This window comes from Loxodonta africana, chromosome 17 (assembly GCF_030014295.1).
Source record: "Loxodonta africana isolate mLoxAfr1 chromosome 17, mLoxAfr1.hap2, whole genome shotgun sequence".
NCBI classification, from domain to species: domain Eukaryota; kingdom Metazoa; phylum Chordata; class Mammalia; order Proboscidea; family Elephantidae; genus Loxodonta; species Loxodonta africana.
In genome coordinates, this window is record NC_087358.1 from 4,822,158 (window position 1) to 4,843,368 (window position 21,211).

A 21,211-nucleotide genomic window follows, 5' to 3' on the forward strand; every position below is an offset into this window, starting at 1 on the left:
AAAGCCCACCATGTCGCATGTTATTTATGTTTTATTTAATGCATCTGAGAATTGTGGTAGAATGAACAATATACGTACATCTCTATGGTGTTGTTAGTTGCATGTGCAATTGAAAAAAATACACAAAATGACAGAATGTTAGAGCTGAAAGGAACCAGAGGGATGAAATGCCATGTCAAGCATCACATAGCTTGTTGGGTGGCATAACCGAGACTAGGATTCGTGTCCCCCAAATAGTTTGGGGTTCTCCCCATCTTACAGAAAGATAAGGTGAAACCTGGGTTTGTAACACATTGTACTGAGAAAGCTGGTTGTGCCAGTGACAGGCCATATAAAGGCAGGCAGTATTTGTTGTGGCTAGGTGCTCTTGGACTGGTTCCAATTCCTAGTGACCCTGTGTGACAGAGTAGAACTGCCCCATACGGTTTTCTAGGCAGTAATCTTCACAGGAGCAAACTGTCAGCTTTTTCTCCCCTGGAGACACTGGGTAGGTTCAAACTGCCAACCTTTTGGTTAGCGGCTGAGCACTTAACCATTTCTGCCACCAGGGCCCCTGCTAACCACTAGTAAACTTTTGTCTCTACGTATTTACCTAATTTAGATATTTCATGTAAGTGGGATCAGATAATATTTGTTGTCTTGTGTCTGACTTATTTCACTGTGTATAATGATTTCAAGGTTTGTCCATGTCATAGCATGTATCAGAATTTCATTTCTCTTTATAGCTGAAGGATATTCCATTGCATCTATGGGCTACATTTTGTTTATCCACTCATCTGTTGATGGACACTTGGGTTGTTTACACCTTTTGGCTATTGTTTATCACGCTGCAGTGAAGGTGGGTGTACAGTATTTGCATAAGTCCCTTCAGGTCACTTGGACACATACCTGCGAGTGGTATTGCTGGGTCACGTGTAATTCTATGCTGAACTTCTTGAAGAACTGCCAGACTTTTCCATAGTGATGTTACCATTTTACATTCCCACCACCAATGGACTCAGGTTCTAATTTCTCCGCATCCTTGCCAACACTTGTTATTTTTTGTTTTTCCGAGAATAATCATCCTAGTGGGTGTGAAGTGGTATCTCCTTGTGGTTTTCATTTCCCTGAAGACTAGTGATGTTCAGCATCTTCTCTTGTGCTTATTGGTCATTCGTATTTCGTCTTTGCAGATGTGTCTATTCAGGTCTTTTGCCCACGTTTTGATTGAGTTGTTTGTTTTTTTGTTGTTGAGTGGTATGAGTTCTTTGCTTTTTATATATCCAGGAGATATGGCTCCCAAATATTTTCTCCTGTTCTGTAGGTTCTCTTCACTTGTCGATAAAGTCCTTTGATGTACAAAAGGTTTTAATTTTGACGAAGTCTAATTTACCTATTTCTTCTTTTGCTGCCTATGTTTTTGGTGTCATGTCTAAGAATCCATTGTTAAAAACAAGGTCTCGAGGTTTCATCCTGACGTTTTCTTCCAAGAGCTTTAGGGTTTCAGTTCTTATATTCTTTACTTCTTATATAGAGGTCATGATCCATTTTCAGTTAATTTTCACAAATGGGGTGAAGTAAGGGTCCAGCTTCATCCTTTCGCCTGGAGAGATCCAGTTGTCCCAGCACCATTTATCAAAGAGACCATTCTTTTTTTTGTTTTTTTAATTTTTATTGTGCTTTAAGTGAAAGTTTATAAATCAAGTCAGTCTCTCATACAAAAATTTATACACGTTGCTATATACTCCCAGCTGCTCTCCGCCTAAGGAGACAGCACGCTCCTCCTCTCCACTCTCTATTTTCTGTCCATTCGGCCAGCTTCTTGACCCCCTCTGCCCTCTCATCTCCCCTCCAGACAGGAGCTGCCCACATAGTCTCATGTGTCTACTTGATCCAAGAAGCCACTCTTCACCAGTATCATTTTTGATCTTATAGTCCAGTCCAATCCCTGTCTGAAGAGTTGGCTTTGGGAATGGTTCCTGTCTTGGGCTAACAGAAGGTCTGGGGACCATGACCTCTAGGGTCCTTGTAGTCACAAAGAGACTATTCTTTCCCCACTGAATGGACGTGGCACCCCTGACAAAAACAATGAGCTCCAGTAACTATTATTAATATCTAGTTTACTCCCAGGAGCTCCAGTAACTATTATTAATATCTAGTTTACTCCCAGCATTGTTCTCAATCACACGGCATTTGATGGGGGCTGAGAAAGCTCTCAGGGCTAAATATACTGTTAAACATAAACAGAGGAGGCATACATTTGTGCTGTTGTTATCACTGCAGATCAGCTCCCCGGGGGACTGATCTAATACAATGATGGAAAAAAAATCCCACATCCAAATGCCTCCCTGGGGAACCCTGCCCAGCCCGGCCTCCCAGCTCAGGCTGCATCTTAAGTGGCACTGCTGTCTTCCTCCGTCCACAGCTGCTGTGCCGTCCGGATGCTGGGCTGTGAGAACTGAGCACGATTCCTTGCTGAGGGTGAAAGAAGCATCTCAGAAGTGAACTTTCGCCAGCCCAGGGTCCCCTCGGTCCCTCTCAGGGGAAGGTGCTCTCTGCACGAAAGCTGCCGCTGTGATTTTTGAAGGCGTTTCTCTCCGTGAGCCACAGTGTGATCACTCAGGAGGTTAATCTTTGGTCTCCTTGACTCCTCTCCCGCAGCCTGAGTACGACTCTCCAAGTGGCCAGAGAGTTTCCAGGGAGGACACAGGGTTAGGGCTGGAGACTGGTGAAATGTGTTCCTCTATGTGCCTTTTGCCTTGGTTTTCTAGAAAATGCTTGAGAGATTTTCCCTCTCAGCCTTGAGGAGCTACCTTTGCCCTAGTTTTCTACCCCAGAGGGCTTGTTACATTTCCTGGGTACACTGTAAACAACTTGGTTGGATACTTTTTGTCTGGTTCTGGGCCGCAGCCTGCTCTGTGATTAGCATGCACCTTGCAGGGATTGGTCAATAGACCTTGTAAATGAGGTGAGTTGTAGCCTACTATGCAAATGAAGTATCTATGACCTACTGAGGGGGATTGGTCAGTCTGTGGCCTTGTTGGGAGGGGCCGTGCTTTGAAATTGGCAAGGAGTTGTGTATCTATGCAGCCAACCCCACCGACGTTTTTCAGACAGGAAGACGCAAGAAGAGAAGCAGCAGAAGAAGCAGAATGAAGCGAGAAGAGAAAAGAGAGAAGCAGAGAGAGAGACAGGAGGCTAGGAACCACCTAAAAGAGCTGCAATAGGGATCAAGGGCTGTAACATTGAAGACAGAGTGAGGCCTGGAAGGGGCCCAGCAGCTGAGTTGGTGACAACAGACGGCAGGGCCGAGAGGAGCCCGTCCTAAGGGGGCTGAGAGGAGCCTAACTTGACTGTTATGGATTAAATTGTGTCTTCCAAAAACACATATTTTAAATTCTAAACCCCTATACTTGTGGATAGAGCCCTGGTAGCATAGTGGTTAGGAGTTTGGCTGCTAACCAAAAGGCCGGCAGTTCGAAACCACCAGCCGCTCCTTGGAAACACTATGGGGCAGTTCTACTCTGTCCTCTGGGGTTGCTATGAGTTGGAATCAACTCAACAGCAATGGGTCAGTTTGGTATATTGTGGATAGAATCCCATTTGGGAACAGGGCTTTCTTGTTATGTTAAGGAGGCCATATCAGTGTAGGGTGTGTTTTAAACCCATCAATACCTTTGAGATAGAAAAAGAGCAGGTTAGGCAGAGAGAAGGAAGCATAGACAGAGGGGAAAGATACCTGTCAAGAAAGCGACAAACGGAAGCTGAAAAGAGACAAGGGCCTCCCCCAGAGCTGACAGACAGAAAGCCTTCCCCTTGAGCAGGTGCCATGAATTTGGACTTCCCAGTGGTTAAGAGCTGTGGCTGCTAATCAAGAGGTTGGCAGTTCAAATCCACCAGCTGCTCCTTGGAAACCCTGTGGGGCAGTTCTACTTTGTCCTATGGGGTTGCTATGAGTTGGAATCGATTCAATGGCAATGGGTTAAGGGGTAAACTGTGAGAAAATAAATCTCTCTTTGTTAAAGCCCCCCACTTGTGGTATTTCTATTACAGCAGCACTAGGGAACTAAGACACTGGCTTAATGTTAAAGCATTTCTGGAACCCTTTTAGCAGTTGGTTATTTTCTGTCATAAGCCTAATGCTCCCTCCCACCCCCAGGTAATCCCAGGCATGGCCTTACTTTGTCTATTCGACTTTCTAAGAGTTTTCACTAAAAGTAAAGTGAAGACGTTGAGGGACCGCAGCCCAAATAAGACTCCAAGTGAGAAACCGTAGCCAACAGCACTACTGGTATAGAACGCTCCCAAAATGTACAAAGGGCCTGAGGCTCAAAAGCAGGGTTTGCCCTCATATAAACTAAAACTCTGGCTCCCTGAATTTGAAATTATTTAATGCAGAGGATTACAGGTTTGTCTGCTCCCCTACTCTGTAGGGATAACGGATTAATAGGTAACCTCAGAGATTTACGGTTGTGATCCTAAAGGCTACGAAATAGAAGGCATTTTTCTCCTATCATAAAAAGAACTCTACAACGCCCAGAATTGTACCCCACACTGTGCATCACAGAGCAGAATTCAGTCAAGCGACTCCGGCTACTGAAATGTTGCAATGATTTTTTTATAAATAATATTTTATTTTGTTTTTGGTGAAGGTTTACGTGGCAGTTTAGGTTCCCATTCAACAATTTCTATACAAGTTGTTCAGTGACATTGGTTACACGCTTCACACTGCGTGAACATTCTCACTATTTCCATTTTGGTTGTTCTGTTTCCATTAATCTAGTTTCCCTGCCCCCTAACATTCTCATCTTTGTTTTAAAGTCATTGTTGACCATTTGGTCTCATATGGGTGATTTTTTTTTTTTTAAAGTAGCACAGTACTGATAGGCGATATTCACTATTTTCTGTGAAATGATGTTTTAAGTTTTAAGTACTTGGAAACAGTACTTCTTTATGTATATACATTTAAACAATACTGCAAATTTGGTTTAATAGTTGATAATCAATGTAATTTACATTAACAGAAAAATATCTAATTTCCATTGAGACAATAAAAACATTTAATAAAATTTAACATTGCTATATGTTTAAAAAGTTTCAACAAATAGAAGGTAACTTTCCATTTTACCCGTGTATGTGTGTGTGTGTATATATATATATACACATATATATATACACACACACATATTTGTTGCCAACAAGTTGATTCCAATTCATGGCGATCCCGTGTGTTATGAAGTAGAACTGCTCCACAGGGCTTTGTTTTGTTTTTACTTTGGTGAAAGTACACACAGCCCACGATACACCATTTCAGCAATTTCCACATATATAATTCAGTGACACTGGGTACTGGGTACTGATGGGGTATCCTCGTCTCTTAATAATCAGGGCCTTTTAACACCTGATTAATATGGACTTAATTTCCATTTTTACATGTTTCCATATTTTCCTGCCTCTCTCTTCTGCCACGCTGACCCTGCTGGTGATGAGAAGACCCTTCCCTTCAGTCCACTCAAATCGCTGTCCCTGACTCACGATACCATGGTCTGCCAGTCTGCTATATTGCGGTGGCTCACGATACCGCGGTCTGCCAGTCTGCTGTATTGCGGTGGCTCACGATACCGCGGTCTGCCAGTCTGCTGTACTGCGGTGGCTCACGATACCGCGGTCTGCCAGTCTGCTGTACTGCGGTGGCTCACGATACCGCGGTCTGCCAGTCTGCTGTACTGCGGTGGCTCACGATACCGCGGTCTGCCAGTCTGCTGTACTGCGGTGGCTCACGATACCGCGGTCTGCCAGTCTGCTGTACTGCGGTGGCTCACGATACCGCGGTCTGCCAGTCTGCTGTACTGCGGTGGCTCACGATACCGCGGTCTGCCAGTCTGCTGTATTGCGGTGGCTCACGATACCGCGGTCTGCCAGTCTGCTGTACTGCGGTGGCTCACGATACCGCGGTCTGCCAGTCTGCTGTACTGCGGTGGCTCACGATACCGCGGTCTGCCAGTCTGCTGTACTGCTGTGGCTCACGATACCGTGGTCTGCCAGTCTGCTGTACTGCGGTGGCTCACGATACCGTGGTCTGCCAGTCTGCTGTACTGCTGTGGCTCACGATACCACGGTCTGCCAGTCTGCTGTACTGCGGTGGCTCACGATACCGCGGTCTGCCAGTCTGCTGTACTGCGGTGGCTCACGATACCGCGGTCTGCCAGTCTGCTGTACTGCTGTGGCTCACGATACCGCGGTCTGCCAGTCTGCTGTACTGCTGTGGCTCACGATACCGCGGTCTGCCAGTCTGCTGTATTGTGGTGGCTCACGATACCGCGGTCTGCCAGTCTGCTGTATTGCGGTGGCTTGTGTGTGGCTGAGATGCTGGTAGCTGTGCCTCCGGTATTTGAAATACTAGCAGGGTCACCCTGGGTGGACAGGTTTCAGTGAAGCTTCCAGACTAAGACAGACTAAGAAAAAAGGCCTGGTGATCTTTTTCTGAAAATTAGCCAGTGAAAGCCCTGTGGGACACAACAGAATATTGCTCTGGACATGTCATCAGGAAAGACCAACAGCTGTCTGGTGACGTGGAGGCCTGTGGAACCAGAGGGCCTCGCCGAGATGAACTGGCACAGTGGTTGCGATAATGACTTGAGTGTACCAGCCGTCACGGGGGTGGTCCAGGATCCGGCAATGGTTCCTTCTGTTGTACACAGGTTGTCATGAGTAGGAACCGACTCGACAGCAACCAACAACACGTGGGGGGAGAAAACAGTACAAGTCCAGACCAAAACGGCACCCCCTGCTTAAATCAGAAGCTCCCTGGCTCCGCTAAGAGACTGAGTCCCCGAACATCGCGTGGGCGCCATACCTTAAACAAAGAGGAGAACACATGAAACGTGTACACAGCACAGGAGCCATCCGAGTCACACATGAGCTGGTTGATGTGGCTACGCCAGGCTTCCTCCGCGTCGTCACAGGCCGTGGGCTGGAAGGCAGCGAGGATGGCCGAGAAAAAGGGCGAGGGAGGTGGGGAGACACCCCTGTCCCCTTCTCCAAAGCTGGAAAAAAGGAAAACAACTGTGTCAAGAGGGGATGGCCTTGTTGTCCTTCCTCGTGTTCAATACATTCTAACCCGCAGCCAGCAGCATGAGGTCTTATCTGCTTTGGGGACTTGGCTTTCATTCAAAGGTCTCCAAGATTCTTTTATGACGCTAGGATTTCTGTGATTCCTCCATTTCTGACTTCCTCTATATAGATTCTGTATCTCTTTTAAAAACCAGTTGCCATCGGGTTCATTCCAGCTCACTGTGAACCCATGTCAGATTAGCACTGTCTCCAATGGCTGACTTTTTGGAAGTAGATTGCCAGGTCTTTCTTCCAAGGTGCCTCTGGCTGGACTCGAACCTGCAACCTTTTGGCTAGCAGCCAAGTGCATTAACCGTGTGTACCACCGAGGGACTCTGGCATGTCTTCTAGCCTTCAGCAACTGTCTTGTGCTTTCCTAGATGAGGTTTCTGATGACAAACACGTCAGGCCCTATGCCTTGGCACTTTCATTCCTCTTCCTACTCTTCATTATAAAAAATGAAAATTAAGAATCTTCTAATTTTTCCTTCACGGAGGGAGAGTACTAATGAATGCATGTGCATAAACAAGGAACCCTGGTGGTGCAATGGCTAACTGAGAGGTTGGCAGTTCAAACCCACACAGCAGCTCCGTGGAAGAAAGACCTGGCGATCTGCTCCCCTAAAGATGACAGCCTAGGAAACCCTACGGGGTAGTTCTACTCTGTCACATGGGGTCTACGGCACCCAACAGCAACACTATTCGTAAATGCCCAGAAGAAAAGAGTGAAGGTAGGAGAGAAGGCAACAAGAGAGAAGACAGGTAGGGTGAGAGGCAGAGAGTTGGGAAGCAAAGAGAGATCATGAATAAAAAGTGGAAAGTCAGATTCTTTTCTCTGTATTGCCCTAACCTCCTTTTTCTTGGATGGAGAGATACTGCTCACCACGTCAGAAGGCTTTTGTCTAGCCACGTCAGAAGCTCTTACTTAGCTCTTACCTGCAGCTTTCAGAACAGTGATTTTTAGGATCTCGACTTTCTTCTCCAGTAAAGCTGCAGCACCGTTATTTGTGATTTCTCCTGGGTACTGCGTTAGTCTGACCTGCGGGGTTTTTGAGGAGCCTTGGTGGCACAGTGGTTATGCGTTTGGCTGCTAACTGAACTGAAAGCTGCCCCGCAGAAGTGGCAGTCTGCTTCCGTAAAGATCTACAGCCTTGGGAATCCTATGGGGCAGTTCTACTCTGTCCTATAAGGTCGCAATGAGCTGGCATTGACTTGGTGGCAACGGAATTTTTATGGTGTTTTTGTTTATTCATCTTTATATATTTTTATATAAATGAGTCGGAAACAACTCGATGGCAGTGGCTATATATTCTTTCTATTCATATTCTCTGACTGTATCAGACTAGTCTCAGAAATATCAGCCATCAGGCTAAAAGCCACCTACTTAAGAAAGAGTTGGTATTTGGTTTATAAAGCGTCTTTTGTTCTGGTCTTTCAACTCAAAATGTAAACAACTCCTCATTTCCATGGCTTGCCAAATTTTGCTATCTTCCAGGCTTACAAGGCCTGGGCCATGTCCCCAGATCCCTCTTTGGCTTTTTATGCTGCTCCATGGCTCAACTTTGACTCGCGTACTTTGGACACGTCATCAGAAAAGATGACTTGTTTAGTTAAGTAGAGGGTCAACGAAAATGAGGAAGGCCCTCCATAAGACGGACTAATACGACAGCCACCACAGCGGACTCAAACACACCAATGGTCGTGAAGATGGTGCAGGACAGGGCGAGGTTTGTTCTGTTACATACAAAAGGTCACCACGAGTTGGTGCCAACTCAAGGACAACAAACAACAACAGTATGGCTTCCTGAGCTCCTATATGAGTATCTTTTCCTGGGTCCATATGGTGCCCCACACTGGGGTTGGACGATTCCAGCCCAGCTGAGAGCCCACCAAGTCATGTATCAGCTTGGACCCCTTTATTAGACAGTCCCAGCAGTGCAGGTGTGAGGGTAAAAGCGACAGAACGTGCCATGTGTAATGGCTCCACGCATTTCCACCATCACCTTGCAAGTGTGAACTGATCCAGTGCTCGGTCGCCTTTCTCTTCTGCCTCAGTCATGTCCAGGCTAAGGCTGTCACTGCATTCAAAAGTTGCTGGGAGCTCGTTGATGGAACTAGAAAGGTCATCGTCATGCACTGTGGTGTCCTCCCCCTCCTGCACAGCTTCTGCCTGAAAGAACAGAAAGAGAACATAATCCCCCCAATACCTACCAACAGGTACAGGATAATCTGTTCAACTAAAGGAAAAATGGTGGTGGTGTGTGCCTCAAGTGGATTCTGACGCACAGTGACCTACAGGACAGAGTACAACTGCCCCGTAGGGCTTCCTAGGCTGTAATCTTTACAAAGGAGCCCTGGTGATGAAGTAATCGCTCAGCCGCTAACTGAAAGATTGGTGGTTCAAACCCCTCAGCAGCTCCTTGGCAGAAAACACCTGGTGATCTGCTTCCGTAAAGATTAACAGACTTGGAAACCCTATGGGGCAGCTCTACTCTGTCTTATCGGGTTGCGATGAGCCAGAATTGACTCGACAGCGATGGTTTTAATCTTTACGGGAGCAGTCTGCCAGGTCTTCTCTCCCGCAGAGCTGCTGATGGGTTCGAACTGCCGACCTTTTGATTAGCAGCTGAACACTTAACTGTTATGCCACCAGGGCTCCTTAAAGGAAAATTAAGAGGCTGAACTCCTTAGAGTAACAGACACCAGGACCTTTGTTTTCTAGCATCCATCATCCATCTCTATGCCTGGTCTCAGGAATCTTCTAGAGCACTGATCTTTTTTTCAGTCTTTTCTACAATAGTCCCCAAAAGGGCTGTCAGGTGACTATCGCATTTGACCCATGCTTCACAGGGTACCCAACGATCAACTTGGGAAGGGCCATAGAGAGCCCATGATCCAACATCGTCATTTTGCAGATGTGGGAATGGATATTTCTTGTGGGAAAGAGACTTGCCTAATATCAGGCAGATAATTCTAGCTGGAGCTGAGACCAAAAACCCAGCTTCAGATTCGGAATCCTTCCCATTGTATGACCTCAGCCTTCTAATGCAAGGCCATCCACAGTCAGCTCTCCTCTCCAACATGGAACCCCTGACCTGTTACCTATGGAAACGAGAATCATCAGTGCCGGCGTAGCAGACGCTCCAGAAATACGCGCAGTGTGCGTGACTAATCCATTGTTACTCACACGGCTGGCCACGCTGATGTTGGTGTTAGTCGCCATCGAGTCGATTCTGACTCATAGAGACCCCATGTGTGCAGAGTGGAACTGTGCTCCATAGGGTTTTCCAAAAACCTTTTGGAAGCACATTGCCAGTCCTATCTCCCAAGGTACCTCTCGGTGGGTTTGAACCACCAAACTTACAGCTAGCCAATGAGCACTTGAACGTTTGTGCTACCCAGGGGCCCCTCCCATGTGGATGTTGTTGTTGTGTGCTGATGAATTGATTCTGGCTCATAGTGACCCTATAGGACAGAGTAGCACTGCCCCATAGGGTTTCCTAGGCTGTAATCTCTACAGAAGCAGACCACCAGGTCATTTCTCTGGTGGAGCTGCCGGTGGGTTCCAACAGCTGACCTTTCAGTTAGCAGCTGAGCACTTAACCACTGCACCACCAGGGTTCCTGCCACGTTGACTAGTCTTTCCATACTGAAAATGCTCTAAGATCCATTGACACACATGCTTTACTCTGGGGACTATCCCTTGAAGATAACAGCTTTGAGTGGCTGCTCTCACCTTGTTTGAAAATGTGCACTGAGCAGCAAAAGGAAACGCTCTGCAGCAGGCAGCGCGGGGATCAGTGAGGGCAGGAAAGAGACAAAGCAAGTAAAATGGGAGAGAGGCTGGGATTGAGCCCAGGCCAGGGGAAATCAGCTGGAGGACTGACTGTTCTTTGCAGAGGAAGGAAGGCGGCACAGTACAGTTCAGAAGAGGAGAGGCAGAAAATACACGTACATGCCTCAGTGAATCATTTTCTTAAAACAAACACAAAACCCAGGCAAAAGAGAAACATAAATGAATTAGTGCATTATCATGCCTTAACATCTGGCCACCCATTTAGGATTAATAATAGGGTAATTAAGTGGAATGTTAGATATGTCAGGGAAATGGCATTTGTCAGAGGTCTTTGAAGAAACTGCCCTTAAATACTGAGCTTCGGAGGCTTATCTATATCTGCTTCCTCCTGCCTTTTAAGACGAGCATGGTGCCAGCGAGCCTGCTCCCGGTCACTGGGTTAGGTTATTTTTGTACATAAACGCAATCTCTGAAGGGAGGGCTGAATTCTTATAAAAATGCCTTTTAGTTTATCTTCCTAACATCACAGATGTATTAAAAACACTGCAGAAACCCAGCTCATGTGAAAAACAGGGAAAGTGTTTCAGAAACGAGACTCAGCCTTTCCTTGGTAGGATTACATGACTTCAGTCTGAGTCCATAAAAATATGACCTCTTAGGTCGGGCCTTCTATGAGAAATCTACACAGCTCAGCATTCAACACAGAAAAATGGAGAAAACGACTGTATCGGGAGTCAGAGGCAGTGAATGCTAACGACTTCATGTTTATTTTGTGATGTCCTTTCCGGGGCGTTTAATTTCTTCATCTTAGGATTCCGGTATTTTAACCACAGACAAGTTGTCTTCCTGCCCGCCCCCCTTTCTGGGGGGCTAAAAAAAAGGACGAGGCTAACTCTCAGACTCTTGATCACAGTTCCGTTGCAACAGGGCAGTCTTACAAATAATTTTTCCTTAAGTTTCAACATTTTTACATCATTACAATTTGGTGGTTGTGTTTGCTTTAAATTACGCAGGTTTTCCCAGATCTCAGATCTGTTTTTAGTGTGCCGAAAAACAATAAAGAACAATCTGTAGAATATTTTTTTCCATTATAAGTATCAGAAGGAAAATACTTCTAGATACTATTTTTTCTACTTTATTCTCTTTCAAACTTACGTAAGCAGAACCAAGCCCAGGATAAAGAGAGCTTTACCCTGTCCTAACAGTGAGAGCTTACTTGGGTAGTTCTGACGTAAGAAAATAAATTCTGTGTGATAGACAGAGATGTGGGATATAGAGTGTGAGTGCATAGTTTTGTGGGCAGGATAATTCCTGGTAATTTTGATAAATATAAGTGAGATATATATTGATCTTTTTTAATTGTGTTTTCGGTGAAGGTTTACACAGCAGTTTAGGTTCCCATTCAATAACTTCTACGCAAATTGTTCAGTGACACTGGTCACATTCTTCACAATGCTTGAGCATTCTCAAATTTCATTCTGGTTGTTCTGTTGCCATTAATCTAGTTTCCCTGCCCCCTTACATCCTCATCTTTGTTCTAAGTAATTGTTGACCGTTTGGCCTCATATATGTGATTTTTTAAAGGAGCACAGTACTCATGGGTGATATCCTTTATTTTTTTGTGAGTCAATCTGTTATTTATTAAGCCAACCTTTTAAAATAAGAAAATTACATCCATTCAGCACTTTTCCTCTCAGAATGCCTGACTAGAATGGTTTTGTGCAAATCCAGCATGATGCTGTGATTGACATTGAAAATTCCTGTAGTATGCACTGTGAGGCGAGAGTCAAATCAATGGACAAATTGTATAACTGGTTCCTACACAGGAAAAAATTTCCCCAAATACATGCAAACTCCCACACCTGACTTAGCATACTGTTTTATAAAAAGTCATGACAAAGGACAGCAGCTTCCCAGTCACAGCAATCTCAGACACACACCAATCTGTTTTGCCGTAAAATCAGCAGGAGTTCCTGCTATACAGAAAGTGTGAGATATTCAACTTGGAGAAGACCTCTAATCGGGTCTCTTTCCACCAAGAAGACGCCTGCTCAAGCTGGTGCGGGCAAAAGCACTTCACACCACTGGCCCAGGGGAAGAACCTTCAACAAAGGAAAGAGAAAAAGAGAACCCGAAAAAGACAGTCCCTCCACCTTTACGCTTAAGAATGCTCAGAAAATTGTAAGTACTTTTCTTTTACGGAAACCACAGTCAGAAACACCAAAAATCTCCTCACCTTAGCGCCCTCAGAAACATGCAGGTTATTCATATCCGGCAAGGAGGCGTCGAAGCCGGCCATCCTCGTGGCGAAGGCGTGGGGGTCAGCAGGCGTGGTGTCGCGGGCCACGCCGAGCGAGTCCATGTGATTTGCCTCCTCAGAGGGGGAGAGGGTCATGATCTGTGGAGAAAGCAAAGGGGATAACGCGTAACAGGCAGTTCCCATTCTTTAAAAGCCCTGATTGTTCTTTATGTAAGAGCTCTCCGTTGATAAGATACTAATTTTTTAACCGACAAGTTCCACCATTGTTGTTGGGTGCCGTAAATCAATTCCGACTCATAGCGACCCCACGTGACACAGTAGAACTGCCCCATAGGGTTTTCTAGTCTGTAACCTTTACTGCACCTTCAGGGCTCCTGATAGGAATAGGGCAGATGACCAGGTCTTTCACCTGTGCAGCTGCTCGCGGGGTGGGTTTGAACTGCTGACCTTCTGGTTAGCAGCCAAGCGCTTAACTGTCGCACCACCAGCGCTCCTTTTTATTTCACCATTATCGGACCGTAAACATAGCAGCTGGCAATCTGTCACTCTGGTGCAGCTCTCTAGCACATGGATACCTGCTTTTTGAAATAACCACGTCAAAGTGTCTGTCCTATTTCCTAAAACTCTAGATATCTGGAAAATTAAAGAAAAAAAAAAAAAGATGCCAGCAGAATAAAAAGCTAGTCGGACAATCGAGGCCTTAGCAGACTTGACAGTTTTTGGGGTTTATAACAAATATCCCTGCCCCCTGCATTTGTTTACATCTGCAACCTACAGAGGAGAGGCCCATCAGACTCCGTGAGACACCCCCTGGCATTTCAGATTCTGGGGGAGCAGCTGTGCAAAGTTTAGCTGCAACTGGAAAGGACACTACCGCTTTCCTTAGAAAAAGAAGTCCCCCAAGTCCTCCGTGGGCAAGTCCCTACTTACGAGGTCCGAGTGTTCCAGCAGTTGGCTGGTGGGGAGGTCCTCCTCCTCGGAGGACTCGTCGGAATCCTCACGGTCCGCCTTACTGAGGCTGGGGGTGCGCCCTGAGAGCTGGTGCTCCTCCAGCAGCTGCATGTCGCACTTGTCCAGACTGTCCAGGGACCGCCTCCGCACGCCCCAGTTGAAGTTGTCCATGCTCTCGCCCTGCAAGCACACGCCAGCCGCTGACCTCTGCGCCCACGCTTCCTGCATGCCCACCTTCACACGCTGGGCTAGCCACAGCTCATAGAGATGCATTTTCATTAGGGACCCTCAACCATGGACCCTCAACCATGGACTCAGGGACCAACAGCCATGTTTTCACGATGTGAGAAACGCTGCTGCTGGTGTCTTGTGCCGTCGAGTCGACTCCGACTCACGGCGACCCTGCAGGACAGAGTGGAACTGCCCTGCAGGGTTTTCTAGGCTGACATCTTTATGGAAGCAGATTGCCAGGTCTTTCTCCTGGGGAGCGGCTGGTGGATTCAAACCGCCGACCTTTCGGTTAGCAGCCAAGTGCTTACCCATTGCACCACCAGGGTTCCTTGAGATAAAAACAGTGAAAGCACACTATTTTCATGTAAATGTACATGACATCAAAGGCGGAAGGAATCACACATGCTTCTTTGGCATGGTGGGTGATACCACCTCTTTTAAAAGTTCATTTTGGTAAACTCTATAAATGATCCTTTCCCCCCAAAAAATCTGTAAGAAGACCATCAATGTTAAAAAAAAGTTGAAAGAGTACCCCCGACCCATGCCCTCTACCGCTTCTTAGTACTGTGTTCAGAAGGAGAACAAAGTCGGAGCGCTTGCCGGTGGCACATTCCAGACCCTTTGGGTATTAAGTAGAAGAGCATTAGGTAAACATTCCAGCTCGTTTCTGCCACAGCGGTTTCCACAGACGAAATGCAGAGTCAAAGCCTTTCAGAGCAGCTGGACAACGTCTGATCATGCACTATGCAAAGGCCGGCACAGCATGGCTTAACTTTGGCTCCTGCCCCCAAGTGGAAAATGGCTCCTTTCTTGGGAACGAAGTAATTGACTCAGTACCAAATATTGCCGACTTGTACGTACTTCATTTACTGAGAACCGGGCTAAATGGCGATTTAAGTCTTCAAACAATGTTCTTAGTTGTGTTTCATACTTTCTGTACAAACCATCAGATAGTCAATATATTTATTTGACTAACAGTTCTTTTTTTTTTTCTGGAAATAATTGGGGTTTTATTTTTCTTTCTGTTAGGATAGGAATAAGCAAAAACCCAAACCAAACCTGTTGCTGTCAAATCGGCTCAGTCACAGCGACCCTATAAGACAGAGTGGGACTGCCCCACAGGGTTCCCTAGGCTGCAGGAAGCTGACCGCCACATCTTTCTCCCACGGAGCAGCTGGTGGGTTCAAACTGCCGACCTTTCAGTTGGCAGCCGAGTGCTTAACCACTGCACCACCAGGGCTCCTGATAGGAATAAAGGCAGGCAAATATTACAGCCATTGAAAAGCATGTTTTCAACTTGAACAAATTGGTAATCTGAATAAAATCTAGCACAAAATAATTTCACTTATTGGTAATTCAAAACACTATCTGATGATTCACAACTGAAAAGTCTTTGATGGCCAACGCTTTTGATAACAACAACAACAACAAGAATTATTTGAAATCCACTAAAACACCCGAGGGGTTGCTGAGGGGCACCTCCGGGGGCATAGCTGAAGTGACTCTGCACCCACATCTATGCAGAGAGAGAAAGCAAAATACGCTTTTCTGATGAGAGCTCAGCGGATAGCGAAACGGTATACGATAGATGTAGGTAACTGTTGAAATAAGTGAGTACACATTTATTAATTTTCCTCTGGTTTTCTGTTGCTGGTTGCTGCCAAGTTGATTCCGGCTCATAATGACCCTGCGTGACAGAGCGGAACTGTCCCGTAGGAGTGGAACTGCCCTGCAGGGTTTTCTAGGCTGACATCCTTATGGAAGCAGATTGCCAAGTCTTTCTCCTGGGGAGCGGCTGGTGGATTCGAACCGCCGACCTTTCGGTTAGCAGCCGAGTGCTTACCCATTGCACCACCAGGGTTCCTTGAGATAAAAACAGTGAAAGCACACTATTTTCATGTAAATGTACATGTAGAAAGAGCCCTGGTGGCACAGTGGCTAAGTGCTCGGCTGCTAACCAAAAGGTTGGCAGTTGAACCCACTAGCCATTCCTCAGCAGAAAGGGCAGAAAGGCTTGGCAATCTGTTCCTGTAAAGATTACAGCCTGGGAAACCCTGTGGGGCAGTTCTACCCTGTCCTATGGGGTCGCTACGAGTCAAAATGCACGTGAAAACAACAATAACAACAAAAATCTCTACAGAAGCAGATTACAAAGTCTTTCTCTGGAGCAGCTGCTGTGTTTAACAGTTAGCAGCTGAGTGCCACAAGGGCTCCTTTCCTCTGGGTTAGGGGTCTACACTTCTGGCTCCTGCTGAGACAAAGCCTGCCATTTTCCTCATAGATCTCCCATACGACATGTACTCGGCTTTTCCAAAGTCTGTTTTGGCCAGTCATGAGAGAAAAGCCAACAGGTAAGAATCCTGAACATACTCTAGATCAAAACAAACCCGCTGCCGTCGAGTCGATTCCGATTCATAGCGACCCTCCAGGACAGAGTACAACAGCCCCGTAGAATTTCCAAGGAGCGCCTGGTGGACTTGAACTGCCGACCTTTTGGTTAGCAGCTATAGCACTTATCCACTATGCCACAGGGGTTTCCCACTCTAGATAGGAGATCGAAATTGCTGTTTGTATTCCTCCCCATTTAAGAAATTTATGCTCGTTCTTAGGGCTGTTTGATGATAAAAAGAAAGCATATTCAGGATACGCTTCCTATACTGGCTATATTTTCTATCTGTATCCGCTATGAAAAATTCCCACCAAAATTTTTCTTTTTTCTGGCAGAAAAAAATAACTGTCCTGCTTGGACTTTAAAATAGTTATTGCAGTTAAAAACTGGAGCCTTGGTGGCACAATGGTGAAGCACTCTGCTACTCACTGAAAAGTTGGCAGTTCAAAACCGGCCAGTGGCTCCGTGGGAGAAAGACTTAGGGCTCTGCCTCCATAAAGATCACACCCGTGGAAACCCTGTGGGGCCATTCTACTCTGTTCTACAGGGTCACCATGAGTTGGAACTGACTTGATGGCAATGGGTTTGATTTTGTTTTGCCGTGTAAAAAAAAAAAAGCGCAAGAGGGAAGAGTGCTGTCAGTAAAAGAAAAATGCGATGTGTAAGGAAGGGGGAAGATAAAGAGCAGAAAGAAGAATGACAAATAACTGGGAGAGGGACACAAACATCACTTCACAAAACTGATTCTCTTGCATGAAACCGACAGATGGGATGGATGTACTGTCTTAGGCAACAATACTGGAAGTCTCCCACGTGAACCTGACGCAGAACAGTAAGCTCGCAGAGCAACGCAGACTTTTAGGGTGAAATCTGGAAACGGACAGCGGTGATGGTTGCACAATACAATGGATGGAGTTATTGCCACTGAATTGTACATGAAAAAAGTTCAAATGGCAAATGTTACATATATGTCGTTGTTGGGTGCCGCTGAGTGGATTCTGACTTACAGCGACCTTATAGGACAGAGTTGAACTGCCTCATAGGGTTTTCTGGGCTGTAATCTTTACAGGAGCAGATCACCAGATTTCTTCTCCCCTGGAGTGGCTGGTGGGTTTGAACCGCTGACCTTTTGGTTAACGGTCGGGAGCTTAACCATCACCCCATTAGGTCTTTTTAGTTTTACGAGGGTAAGTCAAAAAATATTGCTCCAAAATCATATAAACCTTTCTTATACAAAAATATCAAAATATGCAGCTATTGTTTCTCAACGTGTCCTTCACCTGAGTCTATACCCTTCTGAAGGCAGTGTTTCCATCTCTCTAACCCTTCCCTGAAGAATTCTGCACTCTTCAATTTATACCACGTCAAAACGGCAGTTTTGGCATCCTCGAGGGACTCAAATTGTATTCTTTTTAAATATTCTTTGAGTTTTGGGAACAAAAAGAATTCTGAAGGAGCAAGATCAGGGCTGTAGGGGGGATGAGGTAAGGTTTCCCAACAAAATTCTTGTAGGACAGCCCTTGCCACCCTTGAAGAATGAGCAGCTGGTGTCATGATGGGGAAAAATTCCTGGGCGTAACTTTCCTGGCCTTTTTCTCACCAATACCGTTTTCCGTTTCCTTAAAACTTCTTCATAATAAACCACTGTGATTGTCCTGTGCCCCTGGACAAAGTCTCTCAAGGTTACCCCTCTGGAATCCCAAAAAACAGTCTCCATAACCTTCGGAGCAGTCTTCCCTCTCCTGGGTCATCTTTGAGGTCTTCCCAACCCTCCCAAACGGTTGATCCATCTGAAAACTGTTGTTTTATGTGGCGCAGCATTCCCATAGACTTGTTGCAAAGCTTCAGTGATTTGGGAAGATGTCCACTTTAGTTTTGTTAAAAATTTGATATTAGCCCTGACCTCAAAATTGTTTTTTTCCATGGCACAAAAAGTATCCTTTGATTTGAAGTCACCTTAAAAAAATTTTTTTTTAACAAGACTAAGACAAGTGTATGACTGAGAGTAGCTGTCTGCAGCCATCCACTGATCGCAGAGACATGTTTGAACACGTTTTGTGTGGAAAATACCGGTGCGTGTATGAACCGGAACCCTGGTAGCGAGACCTTTTCACTTACCTTCGTATATATACTTACCACAATAAAAATATTAAAAAAAAAACTCAAGAACTCAGCATAAAAAAGAAAGTCCATCAGGCTTTCTCCCCGTGGCACAGGAGTGCCTCAACTGGGAAAGCCAGTCTCTGCTTTCTCTCCCTCCTCCCCAGATACAGTCAGATTTGCTCTTTGACTCCAACGTACTCTTTGCATTTTATGTTATATACAAAGTCAAAATTCAAAATGTTTTGTGAGCTAAATCAGATGTTCTATGTGTGAGAAAATCTAGAGGATGGCTGACTCTTCCAGATGGAGAATCTGTATCTGGCAGTTGTGGTTGCTGTGTGCTGTATGGTTGATTTCAACTCAGAACGACCCCATGGGACAAAGCAGAATGGCCCCATTGGGTTCGCTGGGCTGTGATCTTTATGAGAGCAGATCACGAGGTCTTCCTCCTGTGGAGCTGCTGGGTGAGTTTGAACCGCCAGCCTTTCGGTTAGCAGCTCAGCACTTAACTGCTGCACCATCAGGGGTCCTCAATCAAACTAAAACAGACAACTCAGAATTTATACTGAGATGGCCAAGTATACATGACTGAACATTCTACAAGTGTTGGAAATCATGTTCTTTGAAAATTTTTTTTCATATCTACATATAAATATTTGAACTCGGTCAAGCAAGTATTATTGTTGTTGACGGAACTTGGGTGCACTACATCAAAGTATGTTCCAACACAGAGTAAGTCTGATACGACGCAGATGCAGGGTGATCAGAGGTTCCAGTTCACCCAGAAAGACCCTGCTTTATGACCTGTGACGGGGCCCTGGTTTGGATGAAAGTGTAAATAGCCGTCACGTAGAGATAACCCCTAATCCCTGGAAGGTAACAGGATTTGGTGGGACGTGTATATAGTCTATCCTTTAATAAAAGGATTTAACAACAAAACCAATCCAGTCGTGCACCTTCCTATTCAGAAATTATAAGCTTTCCATGGATCAGATTTTAAAACTCACTTTCCCTCAAGAGATATAATCATGCAACTTCCAGAACTCGGCATATAGAAGCTTTTATAAAAAATCTTGTATTTAGACTTTAGAAAATATTTCCATACTAGAGCAGCCAAGAAAACCATCTTTTGTATCACACACACCGGGATGTAGATATGCACACAGACAGGCATACGTACATATACACACCCGAAGGGGGGGAAGCAGTTACGTTGTCACACATCTGCAGTGATGCAAGACACCTACCAGCGTATCACAATGAAAAACCGCATCGTCTTACCTGAAGCTCCTGGGCAGCAGATATTGGACAGAAAAACAAATAAAAGGTCTATTTAAAATGATTATATTAAAGAGTTTCAAGTTTTACCTTATATGCCCTAGTTTTAACCTGACAGCAACTAACAGCCCCACCAATATACACTCCAGTAGACGCACCTTAAAAATAAGGTAAAGGTACACAGATCCCCAAAGAGAAAAGATCAGTATTAAACATCAGAAGACTCAAACCCTCTTTGTGCCTGCTGTAGCCAGGGTAACAAATAATAAACACGATTTCTGAAATAGCCTTCTATATCAGTGACAACGCTGGTCTCCTCAACAGTTTTTTTTGGAATGCCTAAATAGCTGCTGGGGAGAAAACTGCTAAATGCCCTGGGAACCGAAGGTAGGTCACCAACTGGGAAAAAACTCATCAGCTGATAGTGCTCCCGAAGCTGAAAATGCTTGTGATCGTGATCTGTTTACTGCAACCAACACCGAAGACACAGCACCTTTCAAAGATTCTGAAAAGTTCAAAGGCAAATCCTTGCAGATATGATTCAATAAATTCTGAGACTATTTAATGAAAAGGCGTGTTGTTGTGAGCCATCGAGTCAATCCCGACACATAGCGACCCCATGCGACAGAGTAGGGCTGCCCCATGAGGTTTCCTAGCCTGTAATCTTTACCAGAACAGATTGCCAGGTCTTTCTCCCGTGGAGCTGCTGGGTGGGTTTGAACTGCCAGCCTTTTGGTTAGCAGCTGAGTGCTTAACCATTGTACCTCCAGGGCTCCTTAGGAAAAGGCATAGGCACGAAAAAAAAAACTTGTCTTTCTTTTTTGACAGCCATGTTTTGACCTATATGCTTAACTTTCTCAGATGAGGCTATCCTATATTATTTATCAATGACAGAAATACAAGCCAACTAATGTTTAGAACGCCAAGTACTTGCCTGACACATGCTGGAAGCTGTACATAGGTTGTCTTATTGAGCCCTCCATCAACTCTATAAAACCAGTTGCAGCCGAATCGGTTCCGACTCACAGCAACCGCATGTGTGTCACAGTAGAACCGTGCTCCACAGGGTTTTCAACAGCTGATTTTTCAGAAGTAGATAGCCAGGCCTTTCT

At 45.4% G+C, this 21,211-nt stretch overlaps 1 protein-coding gene across 11 annotated transcripts in view; it reads right to left on the bottom strand.

Annotated features, from left to right (window-relative positions):
* Positions 1-21,211, bottom strand: part of FRY (FRY microtubule binding protein) — a 401,382-nt gene that overhangs the window by 27,592 nt on the left and 352,579 nt on the right. For all 11 annotated transcript variants that reach the window (XM_064269940.1, XM_064269933.1, XM_064269932.1 and 8 more), the window contains 4 exons: positions 14,078-14,278; positions 13,124-13,285; positions 9,095-9,261; positions 6,836-7,025 (listed from right to left, as the gene is read on the bottom strand). In XM_064269940.1, the coding sequence (XP_064126010.1) occupies positions 6,836-7,025; positions 9,095-9,261; positions 13,124-13,285; positions 14,078-14,278 (720 nt within the window). The remainder of the gene's footprint in view (positions 1-6,835; positions 7,026-9,094; positions 9,262-13,123; positions 13,286-14,077; positions 14,279-21,211) is intronic.